This window comes from Pseudorasbora parva, chromosome 5, assembly GCF_024679245.1.
Source record: "Pseudorasbora parva isolate DD20220531a chromosome 5, ASM2467924v1, whole genome shotgun sequence".
NCBI classification, from domain to species: Eukaryota; Metazoa; Chordata; class Actinopteri; order Cypriniformes; family Gobionidae; genus Pseudorasbora; species Pseudorasbora parva.
The window spans coordinates 28,711,983-28,734,425 of NC_090176.1; the positions used below are offsets into that span (position 1 = coordinate 28,711,983).

The 22,443-nt window shown below is 36.8% G+C and overlaps 1 protein-coding gene across 1 annotated transcript in view; it reads right to left on the reverse strand.

Annotated features, from left to right (window-relative positions):
• Positions 1–14,117: 14,117 nt before the first annotated feature.
• LOC137075352 (collagen alpha-3(VI) chain-like) overlaps positions 14,118–22,443 on the reverse strand; it is a 29,382-nt gene continuing 21,056 nt past the window's right edge. Inside the window, exons 39-51 of the mRNA XM_067443782.1 lie at positions 21,450–21,552; positions 20,595–21,296; positions 20,384–20,486; positions 20,162–20,214; positions 19,802–20,062; positions 19,026–19,106; positions 18,746–18,826; positions 18,472–18,552; positions 17,691–17,771; positions 16,307–16,492; positions 15,795–15,857; positions 15,035–15,223; positions 14,118–14,948 (exon numbers count right to left, since the gene is read on the reverse strand). Coding sequence (XP_067299883.1) covers positions 14,908–14,948; positions 15,035–15,223; positions 15,795–15,857; positions 16,307–16,492; positions 17,691–17,771; positions 18,472–18,552; positions 18,746–18,826; positions 19,026–19,106; positions 19,802–20,062; positions 20,162–20,214; positions 20,384–20,486; positions 20,595–21,296; positions 21,450–21,552 — 2,025 coding nt within the window. The 3' untranslated portion in view covers positions 14,118–14,907. The remainder of the gene's footprint in view (positions 14,949–15,034; positions 15,224–15,794; positions 15,858–16,306; positions 16,493–17,690; positions 17,772–18,471; positions 18,553–18,745; positions 18,827–19,025; positions 19,107–19,801; positions 20,063–20,161; positions 20,215–20,383; positions 20,487–20,594; positions 21,297–21,449; positions 21,553–22,443) is intronic.

Below are 22,443 nucleotides of genomic sequence, written 5' to 3' on the forward strand. Positions count from 1 at the left end.
TAATAACAAAAAATTGTCTTTACTAGCAAAGGCATTGTTTAACAGTGCAAACAACTGACAGCTTAAATCAGTTTATTTTGGGAGGTGCAGAGTTGTATTTAAGATGTTTCCACTGTAACAAGTGTTTTGTTGACTGCATCTCTGTCTGCTATTCAGATGTTTTGCACTTCCACCTTCCTTGGTTTCTCACGCAGAGTGGTTTTGAAAAAGGAGAGGAAACGTACCAGCTGTTGGCCACTGTCACATATTTTCAGCTTGAGAATAAAAGTGCACTCCATATGCGATGTGCTGAAACAATGGGCATGTGTGGTATGGTGAGAATATTAAACCCATCCATTTTACTCTTGTCTTTTAATTTTATCTCCCATATTGCATTTCCCCCCTAATCTTTTTACATTTTGAGATTGCACCGACCTTGCCTTATTAGGCCTTTAACTTTGCAGATGCATTTTACTGGGGAATTGTGGTTAGGTGTCTGAGTGACCTGAGGTTAAGTGTCTTGTCCAATAGAATAATGGTCACTTGGAGAGCCAGATCTTTGGCACTATGAAAGTTCACCATTTGCCCCAATCTGTCTGGGATAAAACCATCAACTTTTATTTCAGAGCTTAAACCAATCAGTTTATTATAGCGTTTTGAACATTTTAAAGTAGACTTGTTGTTTGAACTTACAGTTTATCCTTTCACTTCTGTCTATTTTGTGCTATAAAAACACAATGCTATTAAAATATTGACATGCCTCATATGTGTGCATGCATTTTCTTTTTGTACATTATGTACAACTCAATTTTTTTTTTTTTGGCTGTTTGATCAAGTGACAAAAACTTCAAAGAACATTTCTTTAGATCTGAGATCATCAATGACCCTGCTCTACTTCAAACAGTAATAAATGCAGACCATCTGAACTGAAGTCTGACATCAGGAGCGGTCAGGGTCACAGACACAGGCTTTACAGGAGCAGCTGGGGTGCGTGTGTGTGAAACGACTCAGCCATTTGTTAGTTTTTACTGCAAAGCCAAATGAAACTGATATCCATTCCTAAACTTTGAAAGTTTGCGTTCATTTTTGTTTTTTTGCTTGGTGACATTTTTTTTTTGTACTTGAAAAATGATAAATCGACATTGTTATGATGGTGTTTTTCTTTGCTTAGGCCTATGTCTTAAATAAAACAAACACCCCTGAGGTAGGTTTACAAAAACAGATTTTACCTCTTCTTTGACAGATGTTCGTAAAGTGCTATTGGCCATTCTTAATGAGTTTGTTTTTTCCAAGGGTTAAGGGTTATGTCTGTATCCCATCATGTTACATGCCACAGTGGTGGCGTGCAGTAGGTGAGCGGATTTCAAATCCTCCTCTTCTACCCAACTCTCTCATACAATCCTCTTAGAAGAGATTTCATCATCATAGATTTGTCGTTAAAAAGCGATTTCTTTGTCTCTTTGTAATACTGCACTTTTTTCCCGTTACACTGTAATACTGGACATTGTCTGCATATGTTTATAATTTCAATTCAGCACTGTAAGTGTTGCCATCCTTCAAAACCGAACTCTATCGGTCAGATCAACAGTACCGTCATTCTGTTTATGGACAGAGAGCGTTATGAACCATTGAGGGAGAAGGGTTATTTGTCAGAACACATAGTAATAGATTTATTGAATTTAAATAAACAAAAATCCAGCCACATGTGAAGGGAAAATGTTTCCATGTGGGTGGATGAGTCATAGGCTCTTTTTTCCAATCTATGAAGTATTAAAAGAGTGTCTGTGCTTGTGTGAGACAGGGAAAAATAAGGTTTAAAATAGCAAAATATTCTGAAGAAGCTGTTTGTTCTGACTAACTCCTGGTGTAAAACTAAAATCTTTTAAGTTTTTACAGTTAATTGTTGCCATTGGGTCAGGGGAGGGCCGGGTAGTTGCTCGTGATTAAAGAATGTGCAGTACTTACAACCAACCTCACACAGTTTAAGAGTGACTCATTTAATTTGTCCCATATGGAATTCCCTAATTTTAGCTGATCTTTGTGTATTTCACATGCCTTGTTAGTCCAGAAAAAAGTCAGAGGTGGACAACATTGCTTTGTCATTATGTCTCTGTATGTAAACTACGGAAGCGGTCAGACCAACATGAAGGTGGCATCCAAATACAAAATACGCACTCTGTAGCAAACGTTTTAGTTTCTCCTCTGTGGTGAGTTGAGCTCACACAGATTAAAAAAAAACAAAAACATTTTAAGACAGTCAAACAAACTGCAGCTGCTTTTTGTTTGGCTCCAAGTTGTTGTGCATTTATTTAATTCCAGCATTTTGATCTTAGATTAAAAAAAAGAAGAAGAAGAAAACGATATATCTTCTTTCCACAAACATCTATTGCCATTGTTTTTCTTTGTGCAGAGGTTTAGTTGTCATCCAAGATTGTATCCCATTCTTAATTTAAGGACTTCTGTCTTCTACGTTCTGTTTGGTGAAATCGTTCAGCTGTTTGGGTGATCCCAATGATTCATTCGGCCTGCGTTTGGGATCGAGCCGCATGGACACAGTGGTGTAATTATCAACTGCGCTGCCTGGGCAGTTGACCTGAAGCCCACCCAACAGGAAACCCAAATATCCTGGCCATTTCCAAGGACCCATGCAATTATTATACCCTGTCAAATAGTGTATTACAGAGTTTAAATATTGAAACTTTCTTATTAGGCCTAAAACGCATTGTAAATAGTATAATTTTAGAGATTTGTATAAATCGCACACTAAAACAAAAAATGTATACTGCTTGTTCAAATTGCTTGATTAAAATGAGCTAAAGCAACACAAACTCATTTTGATTGTGTTCTATCTATTTAAATATAAGTCAAATTGAAGTCAAACTTAAAGGGGGGGGGGGGTGAAATGCTGTTTCATGCATACTGAGCTTTTCACACTGTTAAAGACTTGGATTCCCATCCTAAACAGAGACAAAGTTTCAAAAACTAATGTTGGACGTTTGATGGAGTATTTCTGTGTTAAAAATACTCCTTACGGTTTCTCACAAGTTTCGGAGAGTTTTTTTCGAGTATGGCTCGACTTGACGTTAATAGATCGGAAGGTCCTTGTATGTGGGCCGTACGGGCTCTTCTCCCGGTAGGGTGCGCGCACGCGCGTGACTAGAGCGAGAGAGGAAATGCACGCCCATAAACACTGCTCTCCAGCTGCAGATCCAGTCATCCGTGAACATTTATGTCGGTTATAGTCCGCGCCGCGCTCCACTTCATTCCTCCACTTTGACATCAAGCGACTTCAACGCTTCAGCACAGCATTCCGGGAAGGCAGCGCTGCATTTGAACTGATTTGAACGCAGAAATGACGTGAAGCTTCAAGGCATCGCTTCAGTCGCATCGCAAAGTGGATCTCCACACTCCAAGAAGTGTGTTTTTGACGGAGCGGTCCCAGCGATAAAGGTTCGGTCCTGCTTTGGAAGCAGCCAGTGAGTAAAACTGCTTCAAATGTCTGTGCTGTTGCTTATCGTCGCGTGAGTAAATATCAGTAAACGACACGATCGTGTGCTTCGTCATTCAAATGCGCTAACGGACTCTATTGTTGTTCTATATATAACGTTACACTAGTCTGACGTGCAAAACTGTTTTGCTTGCTACTGGTAAGGTTTAACGTTAGTCGCATACAATAGTCCATAAACCGAATCATGTTCTCATAAACTGCGAGTAAAGACACACAAATGCTGAAAGGCCACTAAATACAGTACTTACCACAGAGACGGACGTCCTGCTTTTGCTGTTTCTCCTGTTCAATTTATTTCAGCCTCCGGATCATATCTGTACTAGCTGAGATTGATAGCAAGGGTTTCTCCACGCTTGAGGACGTCACCGCTTTGCGCGCTTGTCATTCTTTAGCTCCGCCCACTCGAGACGCCTCCAGGCGCTCTGTTTTTTTCCGGAAAGACTCGGTACAGCCTCGGAGATGTGAAGGATGCAATACTACTCTATAGGTACTCAAGATTGACATGAGATTGACTGAAACTGAGTGTTTCACCCCCCCCCCCCCCCCCTCCCCTAATCCGTTTGTGTTGTGTTACATGAATGATTTGTGTTGCATTAACTGAAACTGGGCGGGGTTTGTTAGTTCCCAGCGTGATTTGCATATGGCAAAATCAAGAGCAGTAAATGTTATTATGTAAAAGTGTTTTTTTTTGTAATTTTTGAGCATAAAAGGGGGAGACTTGATTGTGTTTAATAGAGTTTGATATTCAATTATGTTGGAATTATTAGAACAATTTAAATTACAGTGTGTTACCATTGTGGAGAAGAGTGGAGCATTTGCTTAGACTGTGGACTAATACAACTAATGTCATTTTGATTGCTGAAAGAGCTATTAATGCTTAGCATTTAAGATGTGTGCTCTTGTTAGCTAAAGGTTTATCAGTTAGTTAGTACAGTATTATATTTAAGTTGTGTAACATTAAAATATATGTAATTGAAGTGGGTGAATTATATGTGAAATTAAATATCTGAATCATGACAGGAAGTCATATGAAATCCATTTTGAAACTAATTAATTGAGACACTAACGTATTAATTCTGGGATGTTGAAGTTACAGGAAAAAGTTATATTTGGAATGCAATTCATTTATGTGGGACTGATGTACACAATTAAATAATGTAAATCCAATTAACTTTTTTTCAGTGCAGTCAATACTACAAGATAAGCGATACTCGTATGTTGTCTGAAAGTACTAATGTGCATAATTAAGATGCCTAATATGCACCCTTTTTAGTTACAAATGTGTACAACGTCATGGGCTATCCCTGTGAGTATTTAGCCGTATTTATTGTTAAACAGAGTGCTGGGTGATAGCGAAGAAAAACTAATGAGAATAATGAGACGTCTCATTTTCAACACCTTAAACATTGCTGAGAAAGTTCTTGTTATTCCATCCTGCCACTACTCCACAAAGTTTAGAGTAATTTTCCATGGGCTTCAAACCTTATTATGTAGAGGCCAAAAAATTACATAATGCTCACTAGAAGCTGAAGTCTGTCAGGATATGGAAAGGCAGATGTACTAACCACGCAGCCGAAGCAGCCAAAATTCTCATCACAATTAGTTCCAAACATTTGCTTGCTATTTTTTTCATTGCAATCACTGCAAAAGAGTGGGTCATTTAGAATAATCAGTAGCACACGAAAGTGGATATTTCACAATATTTAACTAGAAAAGTCCATACTTGTCAAAAATACAGATATCTGTGGAGAAAGCAGTCTGGCCTTCTTCACCCTTTCCCAGGTCATGTTGGACCAGAGAATGTGAGCATGTGGTGTCTCATTGCTGACTGACTTTTTTTTTTTTTTTCCTGAACAAGAATGGAGGCAGATGAGAAGTATCAGGATGTTAGTCAGTGGAAAAAGCCTTTTCCCATCTTTCATCTGGAGCAGGGGGATGTCTGTGGGTTGAGGGCTAATTAGTGTTCTGGAGGTAGAAGTCCAAATATGAGTGTGGGATGTAATTTTTGGTAACTGAGGTGGACATAATGGTCCGCTGTTCAATAAATTAAAAAAAAATGGACAATTATATGCTTAGCTATACATAAAAAAAACAAAAAACATAACTGTCTCTAAGGCACTGTTACTATTGCTCATTCTCTTTTTATATATATTTTTAACTGTAAATATTATTACACACACGCACGCACACACACACACATGAGAAAGATCATCAACATATGCCACAGGAGCCTAAATTCTCAATTTATACTATTCAAAACAGCAAAAATGCGTTGTTTATATATATGGCTTCATATGCATAATAATGTTTGTACACTCATGAAGTAATGTTTAGTACAGTTTAATTAGTGGACTTTGTCTTTCAGAAAAGAAGCAAACAAGCAATCTTCTGTGATTTTGAGCATTTAAACATCTGTTTAACATAATTATGATCAAAGGCTATTTTCCCTCAAAACATTTTGTCATTCAGTGGGAAAGGAAAATGAGGTAAGGGCAAAACTGTACAAAAAAATTGTCTCACTTCATGTTGATTGAATTTTGGACATTTGTGTAAATACAATTTACCCAATACAATTTATAGCAATAAACATTGCACACATATGTATTAAATCCTCTGAACATATAGAGAACAAATTTGAAAGTTGTTTTCCTGACCATCTCATTTGTTAGTGCTAATTTACACCAAACGCAAAGCAAGAATGCATAACAAATTGCAGACGAGTCAAATTACACTATAAAGGTGCCGATGGCCTTGGAGACAGATACGGTGTAAGTGCCATGAAATGCTTGGCCCCCATGATCAGACAAATGGAGACGGTTTTCCTGTGTTAAAATTAATTGGATTCATGATGAGCCTTTTATGATTTGAAATATATAGTTGGTTTTTGTATTTATTGCACCCACGGAAAGCCAAAATGCCCCTACAATGAGTCATACATGAGACTGGAATAAACTCAAAGCTCAAAGTCACAGAGCAAAGGAGCTTGAACTCTCATCTGAATTGAATTGAAAAGAACCAGAAGAACAAAATGCACACTCTGTTACTTACACGGTCATCTCAGAGTGTAGTCTGCTGTAGCCCCTTTGTGTACACAAGGGAAATTCTTCCCTTCTTTTTCCACTCCTTTTTTGAACTCCTTTCCTCATACTTTAAAATAGTGGCTGAAAAAAAAATCTAGTTTTTAATGTTGTTTGTATGTGTATGTGGTGTTTTTACATTTACATTTAATCATTTACCATGCAGACGCTTTTATCCAAAGCGACTTACAAAAAAGGGGAGAGCGATAGAAGCAACGAAACAAACAAGGCCAACAACCTGTAAGAGCTGTAAGAAGTCTCAGTTAATTAAAGGTAGGATAGGTAAGATTTGGTGTAAAACTTTTTTTTTCAAATTTGTTTAAACGTTCTTTATATATCAATACATAATTAAGGGTGCGTTCACACTTGTCATGTTTGATTCGATTAAAACGAACCCTGGTGCGGTTGCTCGGTTAGTGCGGTTCATTTGAACATATGTGAACGCTGCCATCCGAACCCTGGTGCGCACCAAACAAGCGGATCGAGACTGCTAAAAAGATGGGTCTCGGTCCGCTTCCAAACGAACTCTGGTGCGGTTCGATTGAAATATGAACGCAACACGGACCAAAGACATGTAAACGGACCAAAAACCGGACGTATAATGTCACAAGATGCGACGCATAATGCAGCTGATTTGACGATGTGGAAAGATCGGTGTATCCAAAATGAGTAACTTTAACGTTAGAGGGCAAACGTGGAGCAAAGAGGAAGTGCCTAATCAATATTTGGTCAGACGAGCATGTTTCGAAAATACTAGAAAAAATACACAAAAAGCATACCTGGCTCTTCTCATCAAAGTTCCTGTGTTGCCCATTATTAGCAGGTACAGACGACAGAACGGCCGTCTCTTTTCTGCACAACGGAGGAAATCCTGCTGCTGTTTTGAATGTTTTGAACATTTTATGAGCTCTTCATGAGTTCTCAGCGGGTAAAAATAATGCCACATGTACACGCATAAAATGATCGCGTTTAATCCAGTACACAGCGTTGTTTTGAATGTTTTGAACATTTCATGAGCTCTTCATGAGTTCTCAGCTGGTAAAAATAATGCCATATGTACACGCATAAAATGCCCGCGTGTAATCCGCACACAGCATTGTTTTGAATGTTCGGTAAGCGAGCTCCTACGTCATATAAGCCGACCAATCAGGTTGTTACCGTCTCCCTGTGCCTTTGGTTCGGTAACTTTAGGTTCGCTGTTAAAAATGCCTGTGTGAACGCTAAGCGGACCAGGACTATTATGTTTTGTTTTTGTTTTTTGGTCCGGACCAAACTAACCGAACTACAAGTGAGAACGCACCCTAAAATGTAAGTACTCTAAAAAAGAAAGTATAAAATTTGTAAAATCTGTAGACCTCTCACGACAACCCTAGAAATTGTCCCTAGGATGTAATGCTCTGTTTTTGCCTTATTTGGAAGGGTCGTGAATATTAATGCAGAGTTCTGCTCCGATTGGCTGTTTCACTGCACTGCTGCTCAGTGACAGCTAACACATCTATACCATCCGTCATGGCAATGATTTTACAATGATAGCTTCTTAACTTTGAATCAATAACTGAACTGGGTAGTGCCTAAATATGTTGTTTACAGTAACGTTACAGTTTGATAGTAGAGTAGTGATTTAAAAGTCAATTTATTTAGCCAAACAAAGTAATGTAGAAGCCACTCAAAATAGTCAGTGTCATGTTTACTACTCACCCGCTTCAAAATAATCATACTTCAGTTCTCAAAAATATATTTATTTAAAATAATAGTGAAGAAGGTGATGTTATACAAAGATCGAGTGAGCGATCTGTAAGCAACTAATTTAGATTCCAATCCGTCAAAAGGGATCGACAAAAGTATCTACTGTTGTATTTTATGACAACACTGGCAGGAAATAATATTAACCTTTATCATTTGACAAACTGTGTGCTACTTGGAGTTTGATCTTTTTGTCTTGCGTTAGATCTAGACAACACAGGCGATATTATCGCAATGTCTTACTAAGAAACTTTCAGTTTAAACAGAAATGGGTTTGACAGTCAAGAAGTGGATAAAATCCCTACTTACTGTTTGCAGGAAAATGGTTGGAATCTGACATTTCTTCAGTTTTAGACGCTGAGTGAATTCTGCTATATTGTCCCAGGTTAGAAAAACTCTCCGTGGTGAAACATGCAAATGTTAGGGGCGTACATATTAAGGATCCCAGCGATTGCGTCACATGTGGCATTATATTGAAAATAGCCTGTTTTTCCGTGGTGTTTTTCACAAACAAGATTTACATATGAAGGAGGAGGCAATGGTGTTTGAGAGTTACAGTATGTGATGTCCATGTACTGAACTCTTTCATTTAACTATGGCATGGTTAATTAAATTGTTTCATTCTAGGGCACCTTTAACTATATTATAAGGGAAGCCAGGTTATCCTGGTATATTTTTCTATTGATATGAAAATTAAGGTATACTTTTAAAAATATCATGCTATATTTTAGCAATGAATTATGCAAAACATTTTTGATTTAGAGAGTATGCATCAATGTCACTTTTTCACTGTAATATGCCTCCTCAGCCAAGACTGAGTGACAGATACGGAAGCCCGTTTCTGCCACAAAAAAATAAAATAAAAAATAATAATAAGTAATTGGGACTTTTTAACTCAGAATTCTGACTTTTTTTTTTTGTGCAAAAAAGTAGCAAATACTCTTTGTATTTTTATATTTATATTTTATATTAGCGGAAACAGGCTTCCATAGACAGAAAAGCAACTGCATGACTGGAGTTAATAGAGGAAAATGCGAGTAAAGCAAACGGTTTGTAGATTTGAAAATAATCAAAGATATTTGAATTTGAACTAAGACATTTGCTTTACTGTTTTCAATCCTTCTCTTTCTTACCAGAAGGGCCATTTGGAATTCCTAAAGACAAAGAAATGCTGAAGGCCTGTAGGCCAAATGTCTGTCACACCTTTACAGTGGTGGAAAGATGTAGTTACCTGATTATTCAGTTTGAATTTCTCACATTATGGTTTCAGTCACATGGTCAAGGAAAGGATAAAAAAAAGATTGCAACTGTTGCTCTGGATCTTGATTCTCTGGCTTTCTCTTCTTCTTGGAGCCTGTGGCTCTTCCTTTCGCTGGGGCTTCTTTGCTCTGGCTCTTTCTCTCCTCTCTTTCTTAAAACCTCTCTCTCTCTCTCTCTCCCTCTCCCTCTCTATCTTTCTATCCCTCAGGTAACATCATGGGTACGATTAATGGTATACTTTTTTTTTATATATATCATATAAATATATTTTTGTAAAAGTTTTAACTGTAACCATTACCAGGTTTTGTCATTAAATTCTTTCAATTACAAATTATTTGCTAACTAGTTTTGATTCGTTATTAACTTTATGTGCTTCCTCTGTTGCAATACATTATAGCAATACTCTCCCACATATTTTGCTATTATATCTGTGCTTATTTCAGTCGTTGGTATAAGTTGCAGTAGGTGGTAATAGATGAGAAATGTATACCATTTTCTTCCATCTTGCTGATAACGTTTCTTTAGTTGGTCAGCAACCCTGCAGCCTGAACCACTGTAGGCAATCCACCCTTGCAGTTGAAAAAGGTTGGGATTCATATAGTGTTCCTTACAACTTAACAAAGATCCAGTGATCCATGGAAATTGACATGTGGCCAGGAATCATGTTTCCTGACATAAATATGAGCCTGATTTAGATACATAATATTATATCACTGACAGACAGCCCCTCAACAGCACATAAAGAGCGCTCCCTTTATAATCACTAAAAGCTGTCCCTCATTCAATGAACGCGATCTTACAAAGTTCTTTATATTAATCGCTGTCTACACAATTAATCTCTTATTTACATAATGTCTACACTTAGAGAGGATTTGCGCACGTGCAGAACTCTATTAAGTCATTACGTCTCCCATCTCGGTCCGGAGAGGGGCACAGGGATGTCAATGGGGTCCATGTCCATGTTTTTTTGCAGCATTCACTCTTTTTGCCACTCAGTGGGCGTAACTGCAGGACGGTGATGTCACGTACATACCCTTTGGTGTGAGGTCTTGGAAAAATAAAATAAATAAAAATAAATGTTGAGATTGTATGTACATATATATATATATATATAATTCAAAATGTAAAAAAAAATTATATATATATATATATATATATATATATATATATATATATATATATATATATATATATATATATATATATATATATATATATATATTTTTTTTTTTTTACATTTTGAATATAGTACTATTTGCTATATGCTAAAATTATGTTTATAAAAAAGACCTCAGAGAGTGGTCATATCACGTGCTTTGCAGTGTGCGAAGACATTTTGCCTGTTTAAAGTCTAGTGTAACCGTAGTTAAGGATCTGATTCTTAGAAGGCAGACTGAGATGGCAAACAGGAACATGGTTTGTGTAACATTAGCAACAAATTATACCTGTTTGTCATATAAGTTAGCTACTGGTATGTGTCTGACGTTGTAAAGAACGATGTTGTGCAGCGTTCACTATAGTAAAGTTGGTCAAATGGAGTGAGCTGGTGTGAGTAGAGACGGGGCTAATTTACATATTCCGTGTACATGAAGCAAAGGTGTTAATAGAGTGTTAACACATTCACGCTATTTTAAAGCATGAGAATTTTTTTGTTAGCCGGAAAAAACGTTTGTCATTTTGGTGATAAGGGATTATAACTTTAAACGCATTATTCCTTTAAATGGTTAAAGATTAAGAGGCACCGTTAATATAAATAGTTTTGACAGTTTACTTCTACCCTATTAATAGTAAATTCTGCTTGCTTTTCTTTAAAAAATGAAAATATATATCCTATTTTTTGCATTTGGTATACTTTTATCCAAAGCAACATTGCATTGAAGGCACATTTTATTCAACAGTGCATTGTGTATTCATGTGTAGTATCCTACACAAGAAAGAATAACTTCTGTTATAAGAAAAATAACTAAATAGGACCATAGTAGCCTACTTATAAAACATACATTAGCGAATAGCGAGAGCAACTCAGACATGAGACATCACATGAATCATTGCATAACACCAGAATTAAAACAATTTCATAATATAAAAATTGTAAAACAACAGAGAGGAAAATTCAGGAATGGCATTCAGCTCCTCAGGAACCTATTGGAAAGTAATGATGCAATTCTTATACAGTTAACCTCAGCAGAGGAAGGGGCCAGGGGGACTGCTGCAAAGCCCACTGGCCACGTTCAGGATTGAACATTATGCATGCTGTTGTGATGGATTTACAAACAGACTGGCACAAGAAAATGCAACACATGTGCATATCAAATCCGACAGAGACCCTGTACAAAGTGTTTATATGGTGATAGAAGATGTGCCGATTGACGCATAGTTTAAGAACGGAACAACAGATAATAATTCATGCATTATCGCCTCAGATGTTGATGGAGATTATACACTTTCTCATTTTACTAACAACCTTATTTTGGGAATATAAATGACTGGAACTGTTTTCAGATGTTTAATAAGGAAGTGCTCCTATGAAAACGTGCTGCATTTTTAAATTCAGAACTTCTAAAGTGGGTCACATAGAGTTCAGAGTAAATTGTTTCTCAAGTTCTATGGCAACTGGAGATAACAAACTTTGATTTATAAAACGTCTGTTAATGAAGCTGCCTGTCCTCCCCAAACAGTCTTGATTTGGGGTAATTTCCATCGTGAAAAAAAACACAACTGTTGACAGGAGAGAGAGAGAGAGAGAGAGAGAGAGAGAGAGAGAGAGAGAGAGAGAGAGAGAGAGAGAGAGAGAGAGAGAGAGAGAGAGAGAGAGAGAGAGAGAGAGAGAGAGAGAGAGAGAGAGAGAGAGAGAGAGAGAGAGAGAGAGCGCCTTGGTGCAACAGATGAAATCAGAACCTTACCTCTTTTTTTATATACACACTATTCCTGCACTTTGAATGAGTTGATTCATTTTATTTTATTTTTAAGTTTTAACTGTATCAAGTTGTGGAAGCATGCAGGTCAAAGGAAGGAGACAATCTTGTTCATGGAACTATGAAATATAAGCTGCTAATGCTTACTGCGTTAAACACAATGCTCTCCCTTGAGCGTGCAAAGGTCACATCTGTCAATTTAGTTTCTTACTCTCAGTATTTAGATTAAATGTTCTGAGTCATAAAAAGGAAATTCTTCTCAGAATGACTCACAGCAGCCTAGCAGGAGTAAAATCACAGGAAAAAACGTTTGTCATTTTGGTCATAAAAGATACATTTTAAGGGATAAAATGATTATCTACAGGGGAACTTTAAAAGCATTTTTTCTTTATATGGCTAGAGATTAAGAGGCACCGTAAACATCAATCTGTTTTGATAGTTTACTTTTACCCTATTAATAGTCAATTTAAAAATAAATAAATATATATATATATATATATATATATATATATATATATATATATATATATATATATATATATATATATATATATATATATATATATTATATGCTATATTTATAGGGATGCAACAATACAGTTAGTCCACGGTTCAATACATACCTCGGTTTTTATAACTACGGTTTTTCGGTTCGGTTTTTTGTGCCATTTTATTCTTAGGCGACAAGAACAGAAAAAGGTTAAGGAGAATTTTTTTTTATTTCAATACTCTTTCTTTATTTTACTTAAAAGACTTGAAAACCCTTACTTAAACTTAAAACTTTACCTAAAAAAAAACTTGTAGGCTAGGCTACACATTCCTAGTGTATTGTATAATATAAAATAAATATTTATAAAGATTTACAGTGGCAGCTCAGAGATGTACAGTAGCATTTATGAATAAATGTAGGCTTACATTTAAACTACATAGTCTTCAATATCCCTGTATTAAAGGTCTTTTTTTAATTAACATAATTTTAGATGTGAACTAGTGGGCAGCGTGTTCACTAGGCTGCGCTGGCAATGCTCACATCACATTTAGACGCACGCGATTTTACTTTCACTTTAGATTTAACCGACTGTCTCTATATGTTAACCTTGTGTGTATTTGACAGTATTAGCGCAGTAAGACGGTCCAGTTATCACGGGTGTGTTTGACAGACGTTTAATGCGCGCGCTCAATGCAAAACCTCAATGCAAAACAACAGTGCATGCATTGAACAGTCGTGCCTTGCCGGCCGGTCCGTAGCCTATACAGCGGCGTAGCACCAAATTTTGGGCCCTGGTACAAACCATCTTGCTGGGCCCTCGTACCATGTATGTGTATATGTGTGTGTGTGTGTGTGTATATATATATATATATATATATATATATATATATATATATATATATATATATATATATATATATATATATATATATGCATTTGGTATACTTGTATCCAACGCAACATTGCATTGAAGGCACACATTTTATTCAACAATGCATTGTGCATTCATTCTCTGTAGTACACAAGAAAGAATAACTTATGTTATAAGAAAAATTACTAAATAGGTCCACAGTACAATATAAAACATACATTAGCGACAATCTATCTGCATTAAAAATAGTAAAGAAAGGACAAATCAAAATCAGTTTTATATAAAGACTAATTTATTTATATCTTCCATTTCCAAGTGAAACAAAGTTTAAAAAAAAAACCCACTGCCCCCAAAAATACAGTTTGAAAAGTACATTCTAATTGCTTTTTGAAATCAAAACTTGTGTGTTCAGAACTTGTGCAATGATTCCAAAAACGCAGTTATTTGAAAAAAAAATGGTATTGGATTCAGATGATGGTCATTTCATAATTGCCTAATTTGCAAACATCAACATAGCATTTGCTTGGAGATTCAGTGTCAGTGGAGATCTCCAGCGGTATGACCAGAAAGAGCAATTAAGATTCCTTCTTCCAAGCAATAAAAACGTAATAAGGGGACTGCAGTAGGAGCAGATTTTACTAAATGGAGCTAAACATGTGAACCTGTCTCATAACTACAAAGATTTATTGATTTGTTTTGATCAAGATATTTCCACAAAAAACAAAACATGTGATTAAAACAGAAAAAAACATTCTTTAAAAAATAAAACGTAAAAAAGTTATTTTGCCCTGGACATTTACACTGGGTTTCATTCAAACCCATACACACATTAAAAATAAAACAATTTAAAAAAAAACATTAAACTGATTGTAGCACCAGCACGGAACAAAGAAACTTGTTCTGCTTTTTTTTTCTTAAGTGGAAAATACTACTTCAAGGTTTTCTTTGGATCAAATCCTCTGGCAGGGTCCAGTGCAGGCATCTTGGCTGTGGTGAAGCTTCTAGTTTTAGGTGCTGTTTCCTCTGAGTGTTGTCAGCGGTTAGCTTACAGTCTCCATTAGTTCCTATGTATTAACTGCGGCGAGGATCCCTTGTTTTACAGGTGCTATTAAAAACAAATAATGTTAGTCATGCCTTAATCAATCTTTACACTATCACTTTGACATGGATTTTTTTGTAAAGCAATCTCACCTGCTTTTCCACAGGCCTTCTCACAATCATCTTGTGTATCAAAGCGATTCTGGTTCCCTCCACAACCTCCGTACCAGAAGCGAGTACAGTTTCCACTAAGTGGGTCGTAATGCCATTTAAGCATAAATTTAGTGCAAGAGCCTTCTTCTTTTGGTAACTTGCAGATATCCACACTGGAGTGCAGGGCAGCTGTTAGAGAGCATAAGGAGGAAGTAAAAAATGACAGAATTTAATTCAATATCGAATTATTTGCATAAGCCTTTCAAAATCTTTAGTGAGATTTTGGAAATTTTGCTTTTAACTACAGGGCATGTAAACAGGGCAATGGCTTCAAGGTTTGTCCTCTATGGACACTGGGCTTTTATAAGTTGTCATCTGTTACATCATTTCTTGCAACATTGTTCACTTTATATACCATTCACACTATTATTCTTTCCAGAGGTCACCAAAAATTGGTTTTAGGTAAAGTATTGTTCTCTAAGGAAAGTGACTTGCATAACAAGTAAGTGTCTTAACATTTTCAAAGGTCTTTGGCAAAAAGGCAGTTCTTAACCTTCACATGGGCCATATTTCACACATTATCCACCATAGAACCCATGCAACAATATACATGCTTCAGAGATTAAAACAAATAATCTGATCTCTTCTGAACTGCAAATGCATTACTCTCAGTACAGTATATTTCATATCAAGTGGCCATGAACATTTCATCACTCTTGAAACATTTTCAAGAGGTTTCTAGGTGAACCGGTAAACTGACCTGGAGCTGGTGCTGGGGGGAGAACAGCTTTGACATGCTCGTCACTTGCTTTATGCTCAGCCACTGTGGTAGTAAGAAAAAACATAATTGAGTTTTCTATCACTTTCCTATTTTTCATTTTATTGTACTCCTTTTTCTAGAGTACTTGGTAGTAGCCTTAAGGGAAAGTCTCTAATACGACTCTAATAATTGCTGAGGAGTTACTGGGTGAAGCATACAATGATATCTGAGCAAGGCACTGCATTTAGTACGCTGTAAATTATTTAGGTTAAATAAATCATCTTATTGACAAGTAGTCAAATTTTTTAGAAAGAGTTTGTTCTAATTTAATCCTATTTGGGATTTCAGAGTTTAAGACCTTGACATGAGTACTGCATGCTGTAGACTGCTTTTATATTCTGATTTTATTCATTCATAATTTATTTGTTCAACCATGAGTTCTCCTAAATTGAGACAACAGGGCAAATCAATTGCTGCAGTGTTCGGGTCAAGGAGTCAAAGGGCGCACATACCTGTCTTCATGCAGTGTTTGAGGCAATCTGCCTCAGTCTCAAACCTATTGTCATTTCCTTCACAACCTCCATACCAGAACTGTGTACAGATTCCATTCTTTCTGTCAAAGTACCACTTAGCTTGGTAATCTTTGCATGGCAGTCCAGTGTCAAAGTCAAGTGAGCATGGGTCCATAAAATTGTTAACTGAAACATGCAAACACAGAAACAAACAAAGAAGGTTTATCATGAAAGTGAAAAGACAAAGACAGTTAGTGTTGTCAGTAAAATGAACATATAGTCTGTAAATATTAGGTGATTGTTATAGCTCATTTAAAGGGATTAGCTAATTATTTGAACGGGTTAGCAATCAAGAAAATGCAAACCATGTGTCGATTTCAAATCAAAGCTTGATTTCAAATGGCGATGCTAAAACTTTGCAGTAAGTGCATTCACTTTAGTATGATCAGCACTGTTCGTTCAATAATCTGATTATTGCACCAAACCATGAGGAAAAAAAACAGTGGCCCTGTTTGCAAAAGCACTTTGAAACACAAACACTGTTGTTTCCAGTTAATTTGATTTATATGCTGTACACTCGCCATCTGCAGGTTATTAGTGTGATGTCAGTCTCATTAACTGTGTGGCAAGGGCCATCTCACAAATGTCAGCTTCTTAACCCCTATAGAGTAAACATGCCTTTTATGTGAAACAATCATTGTTTTCCTTCAAAGTCAGTATTGCACTTTGTTAGTAGGTTATCAAGTCAAATTATGTGTAGTTCAATATAATCTAGGTTAGTTTTTTTTTTTTTTTTAGGTGCATTCATGTTAAAAGACAAACTGCCCTTAATGAAAAGGGGTTCCTATTACCATCTTATTAGAAAATGATCTCATTGCTTTGCTATGCTAAATGCCTCCACCAGAACAGAATGAAGAAATAGTTTACTGTACAGATTCTCCAATACTCCAACACTACAAAACACCCTTTAACATGCAGTTTTCTAAGCTGTTCTGACTTGTACAAGTTTACCTTTTATTTAATTTGTTAAACAATCAGAACAAAGAATATTGTATATACAGTATATGTTGATCTTGCACTAGACTGATACACAAGAAACCTCAAATGCATGATTTTTATTATTATCCCAAACCACCCACAATGCTGCTTTGATGTATGATTTAAACAAGATGTTCTCAACAGTTCAAATATTAAACTTGTCTGAGAATCTCACAAACAAAGTAAATGAAAAACATTCATTTATTTATGCTGACGCATATGCTGTTTTGTTTGTGGATCGGAATCACAGAAAATATCATGTTTTACATATTAGGCTATATTGGACATGCAAAAACACTTTTTTTATCTACAGTAGAACATAGGGTTAATCGTCTGCATCACGTACCTATTTCTGGTTTACTTAAGGGTGCAGAAGATACTATCCCCATTGCTTCACTCGGAGCAAGAACCTTCTGTTCTGCCGTTTCTGTTCAAAATATCCAATATGAAAGGAATTAGATATCCGAGAGAGCATTGTTTTCAGCCAACAATAATGCATTCCTATTTAAACACTGAACTATCTAACAATACTAAAACAAGGGACATCAAAATAAACAGAGTGAAATGCACTAAAAATGATTTACATCTGTTGATAGTGTTTGTTTTTTATAAACCGATTCCAATTACAATTCTGTCAGAAACACTATCTTCTCTCAGGAATGCTACATTATGCAATTAGCATACAGTTTGGATTGGTGGTGTGATATTGTTCAAGAACTCATGCAGCCTATAGCATGGTTAAGAGCAGGGAGAGCAGTAATAACCACCCTTAGTGTAAACAGAACAGAACCAACATAATGTATTGCACATATCATTAATGTCAATAATGTACAAAACACGTCAGGAATTTAGACTGATTTAAGGGGAATCAGAATACCAAATCCTGACTGGCCGAGAGGAGGAGCTGGGGATGGAGAAGGGAAGGAGCTTATATATGTATGCTGTGTTAGACATCCTATTCCTATAGGTAGACGAGATCAGCTGACAGTCAGCCGATGCAAGCTTGACTAACGTGACCTGCCAGAACTGAGGCTATGGCTGATGAGCTGTGCTGTGCCCATTCTACTATATTGAATTAAAAAGCCTCTTGCTTATATGATATAGAGAAAATACTTGGCGTTACTTACTAATTTCTGATTTACTTAAGGGTGCAGAGGGCCCAATCTCCTTTACTTCAATTGGAGTAATAACCTTCTGTTCTGCTGATTCTGTTCATAATAAATGAGAAGTTAACTAAATCCCGCAGGGATCATAATTTACAGTACTCATAAATGCATTCAACCATATCAAACTCCAGAAGATGTACAGGACATGGTCTATCAAAATACAATATTCACACCAAGTTCTATGTTATATCATATTCAGGAAATATGGTAATCTTCTATTCTGTCTGTCACTTACTGATTTCTGGTTTACTCAAGGGTGCAGTGGACATCAACTCAATCATTCCACTGGCATTAAGAATTTGCTGTTCTGCTGATTCTGTTAAAAAAGACAAATTTAAGGTTTACTTTTAACAGTGTTCAGTTTTCTGGCGAGGTTTGAAGCATTTAAAGGGTGATTAAAAATGCTTCAAAATGGTCCTATTTGCTCTTGCGTAATACTAATCAAAAGTGCAAATAAACAAATAAATAAAGAAACCCTCGTATACACTTTGTGGAGCAAATTCACTGTCACTTACTTGTTTCTGGTTTACTCAAGGGTGCAGTGGGCACAATCCCCATCACATCACTTACAGTAAGGACCTTTGGCTGTGCTGATTCTGTTCAAAAGGATGAATATGCGGTTAATATTAAAAGAACAGTTCACAAAAACAAAAAACAAAACAAAAAACAAGGACATTATTTCACCAATTCATTGTTGGAACCCTGTATGATTTTTCATGATCAGGGAACATGAAAGATGTTATTTAGCAGGACATCCAGCCTGTTTTCTTCTTCTTCATAAATATAAAAAAATTAATAAGAACTAGAGCTGACCAATCCCCCCAAAAGCTCTAAAAAGTAGTCCATATATAGTTGCTCTATAATAAGTCAAAGCCATCCAATAAGTTTATGAGAAACAGACCATAAGTTGCTGTTCATTTAAAATGTTGTCTTCACAGGTTGCAAATCTCCTTTGCTAACAAAATAAGGTTTTAGTGCCGTTTTTTTTCTCCTTTTGTGGAGTTTAGCATACTGTGTTTCTAGCTGTATGCAGATGAGGAATCTCATGTATCATCTGTCATAAATGTTCCACAATTAATCTGCAGCAGAATTTTTTATGACAACTTAAATTAATATATATTTGTTCAGTACACAGTATCTACATTTTTTTTACAAACTGGTCCTTTAAATTATACCTCCATGTCATTACCTATAATTTCATACTAATCATAATCTTAACTACATGACAGTACGTTGCTTTAATTCATGATCGCACAAACAGTGATTTATATGAAAAACATCTTGAGCTTACTTGTGGGAACAATGCCTTTGTATGTGCTGGCAACATGACCATTCACATTGTGAGTGTTGACCACTACGTGATAGGTTTGGGCTGCCTCCAGCTCAGTAATGGAGAGATGGCTGCCGGTCACATTTTTTCTCAGTACCAGGCTATGATCCTTCAGACGAGTCACAGTAACCTCATGGGTTGCCTTAGAATCGCCACTCAACCACTGCAGGGAAAATCCGCTGGAGGTGACGTTAACCAGATGCAGTTCTTCCATACCTGTTTCTGGACAAACACATTAATACAAAGTGACATGACTTAAACTCTAAACATTGTTTCATAAACAAATACACCTAGCCTACACACTGTGCATACTGTCAGTACCTTTATGTTTTCTATCATGAACCTCCTGATGTCCATAATGCTTCTGGTGTTTCCTGGAAAAAGATGTCATAGAGATATTCACACAGTATATTGACATACTTAGTATTAACATGAATTAAATGAATTAGCAACTGATAGACAGGTTTTGCCTGTCTATGCAGGAGCAACATCAAATGTGTGCATGTGTAGTTTACAGAGAACATTGCTCATATGTATACTCACTCCACTGTTTGTGGTAAAGTGAATGGCTCTTTGTGTGGCTGGTCGTTCAGAGACCACTGGCACTTCTTAGAGACTTCAGGCGACAGGTAGAAAGCATTTTCAACTATAGAGAAAAATAAAGTAACTGTGAGTAACAGGCTAATACATCATTGGACATTACAGGCAACTTTCCTAAACATTTTGAGAACGTTAAATGATTTCTCTAACTTACGGCCGAGGTACTTGGGCAACAGTCTGGCAAATGTCTGAATATGGTCATCATAGAAGCCTGTAGGTCTATCCACCCTCTTAAAGAACACATCTGAAGGTTCGCTTGCAATTTGGGACAGGACACGAATATCACCTGCACTGAACAGCTTTCCAACTGCCATCACCACTATGAAGTACCCTTTGCATTTAACTTCAGTGGCGGCCCTTATTATCCTCTCCTCGTGCTGTTCAACTGGTCCAGTCACCAGCAGAACTAATACCTTCAAGTGGCGGGGATGTGGCGCCTTCTCAAACACATGTTCAACTGTGCCTTCAAGAGCAGCTGCAAGGGCACGCCCTCCTTCCAGCTGGTGCACCTTGTCCTGTAAGAAGTCTCGGACACTGTTTGGTGACTTGTGATCTGTCAAACCAAAGGCCACGCTGATGGGAATGCCACTACCATTGTTCAAGTATTCATAAGGTGCATGCTGAACAAGTGCCACTCGAGCATGATGGGTAGTGCTGGTTGGCTCAGGGGACATCTCTAACTGTTCTGTCATTAGAGCCACATATTGCTTTATCTCTAAGAAGACGGAGGGCCAGGTGCTTTCTGAGCTATCGAGGATGAAGGCCATGTCGATGTCCAAGTCAGTGGCGGGATCCCTCCGGTCTCGGACTCCACGTGCAGGAATATAATCACAAATCTGATTTGGTGCACAGAAGTCTAAAAGAATTGTGACAGATGAAATATTACATTCAAACGTTCTGATTTGCTACTGTTTTGCCATCTAAAAAAGTTTATATTCATGGTTTGATTTAAATTAGTTTAGTGGCTTTTCTTTTAATGCTCAACTGCTTTAACATGATAAAGTCTTACCCAGGCAGATATGGCAGGCCATGATCTTCTTGATTACATTGTTGTATTCAGCACTTCCAGGTGAAGGTAAGACAATAATCTGGGCTAATGCAGTGTTGTTAATCTGAAACAGAGTAAATATAACATAATGAGATGCTTCAATTTACACCAAATTTCAAACCAGAACATCGGTTGTCAAGTTTTCACTTAAAGGTGGGGTAAGTGTTATTTCAAAACCGTTTTACAAAATGGACTCGGGCCGAGTCCAATAACAAATTTGTAGCCAATCAGCATGTAAGGGGCGTGTCTAATGATGGCGAGAAAAGAGCGCTCAGTGCAAGTCATTATTTAAAATACAGGACACATGACGGACATTAGCCGAGAACTAACATATGCTGGCTTTTGCTTGAATATGCTTGTGTGTCATGTTTGCTTGTTTGTCCATTTGCGATCGTATTGTCGCTCACTTTCATTGAATATTTGACCTGCATTAGTAACACACAGATTCTACCATAGTCGTTGCCTAGGTTACGTATGTATGGGGTGGAGCTATCAAAATAGGGCGGAGACCCTTTTAGTGGAGCTATCAAAATAGGGCCGTGTTTGTTTTGGTGATTTGAAATAACAACAACGGTTACCAGAAAACACTTACCCCAGCTTTAATTTACAACTGTTGCACTAAAACACTCTTTAAACGTGCCAGGTAAAGTTTATGTAGTTAATTACAGTTCATTTTTAGGCTACATTTTTGTCCAAATTAGCTGCAAACTGATTTGGAATTTAGCTCACTGAAGGTGTGAAGTTACATGACACATTTTTAAAATCACAGTTGTTGAGCATATGACCTGAAATCTTTAAGCTGTGCTAAGTATTAAAGGATAAGTTCACTTTAAAATGAAAATAACCCCAATTGACTTTCTTCTTTCTGACGAACACAATCAAAGTTATATCAATAAATATCCTGACTTTAATTCACAGAAATTCAATTCGGCAGTTCAATGATCAGTCACATGAA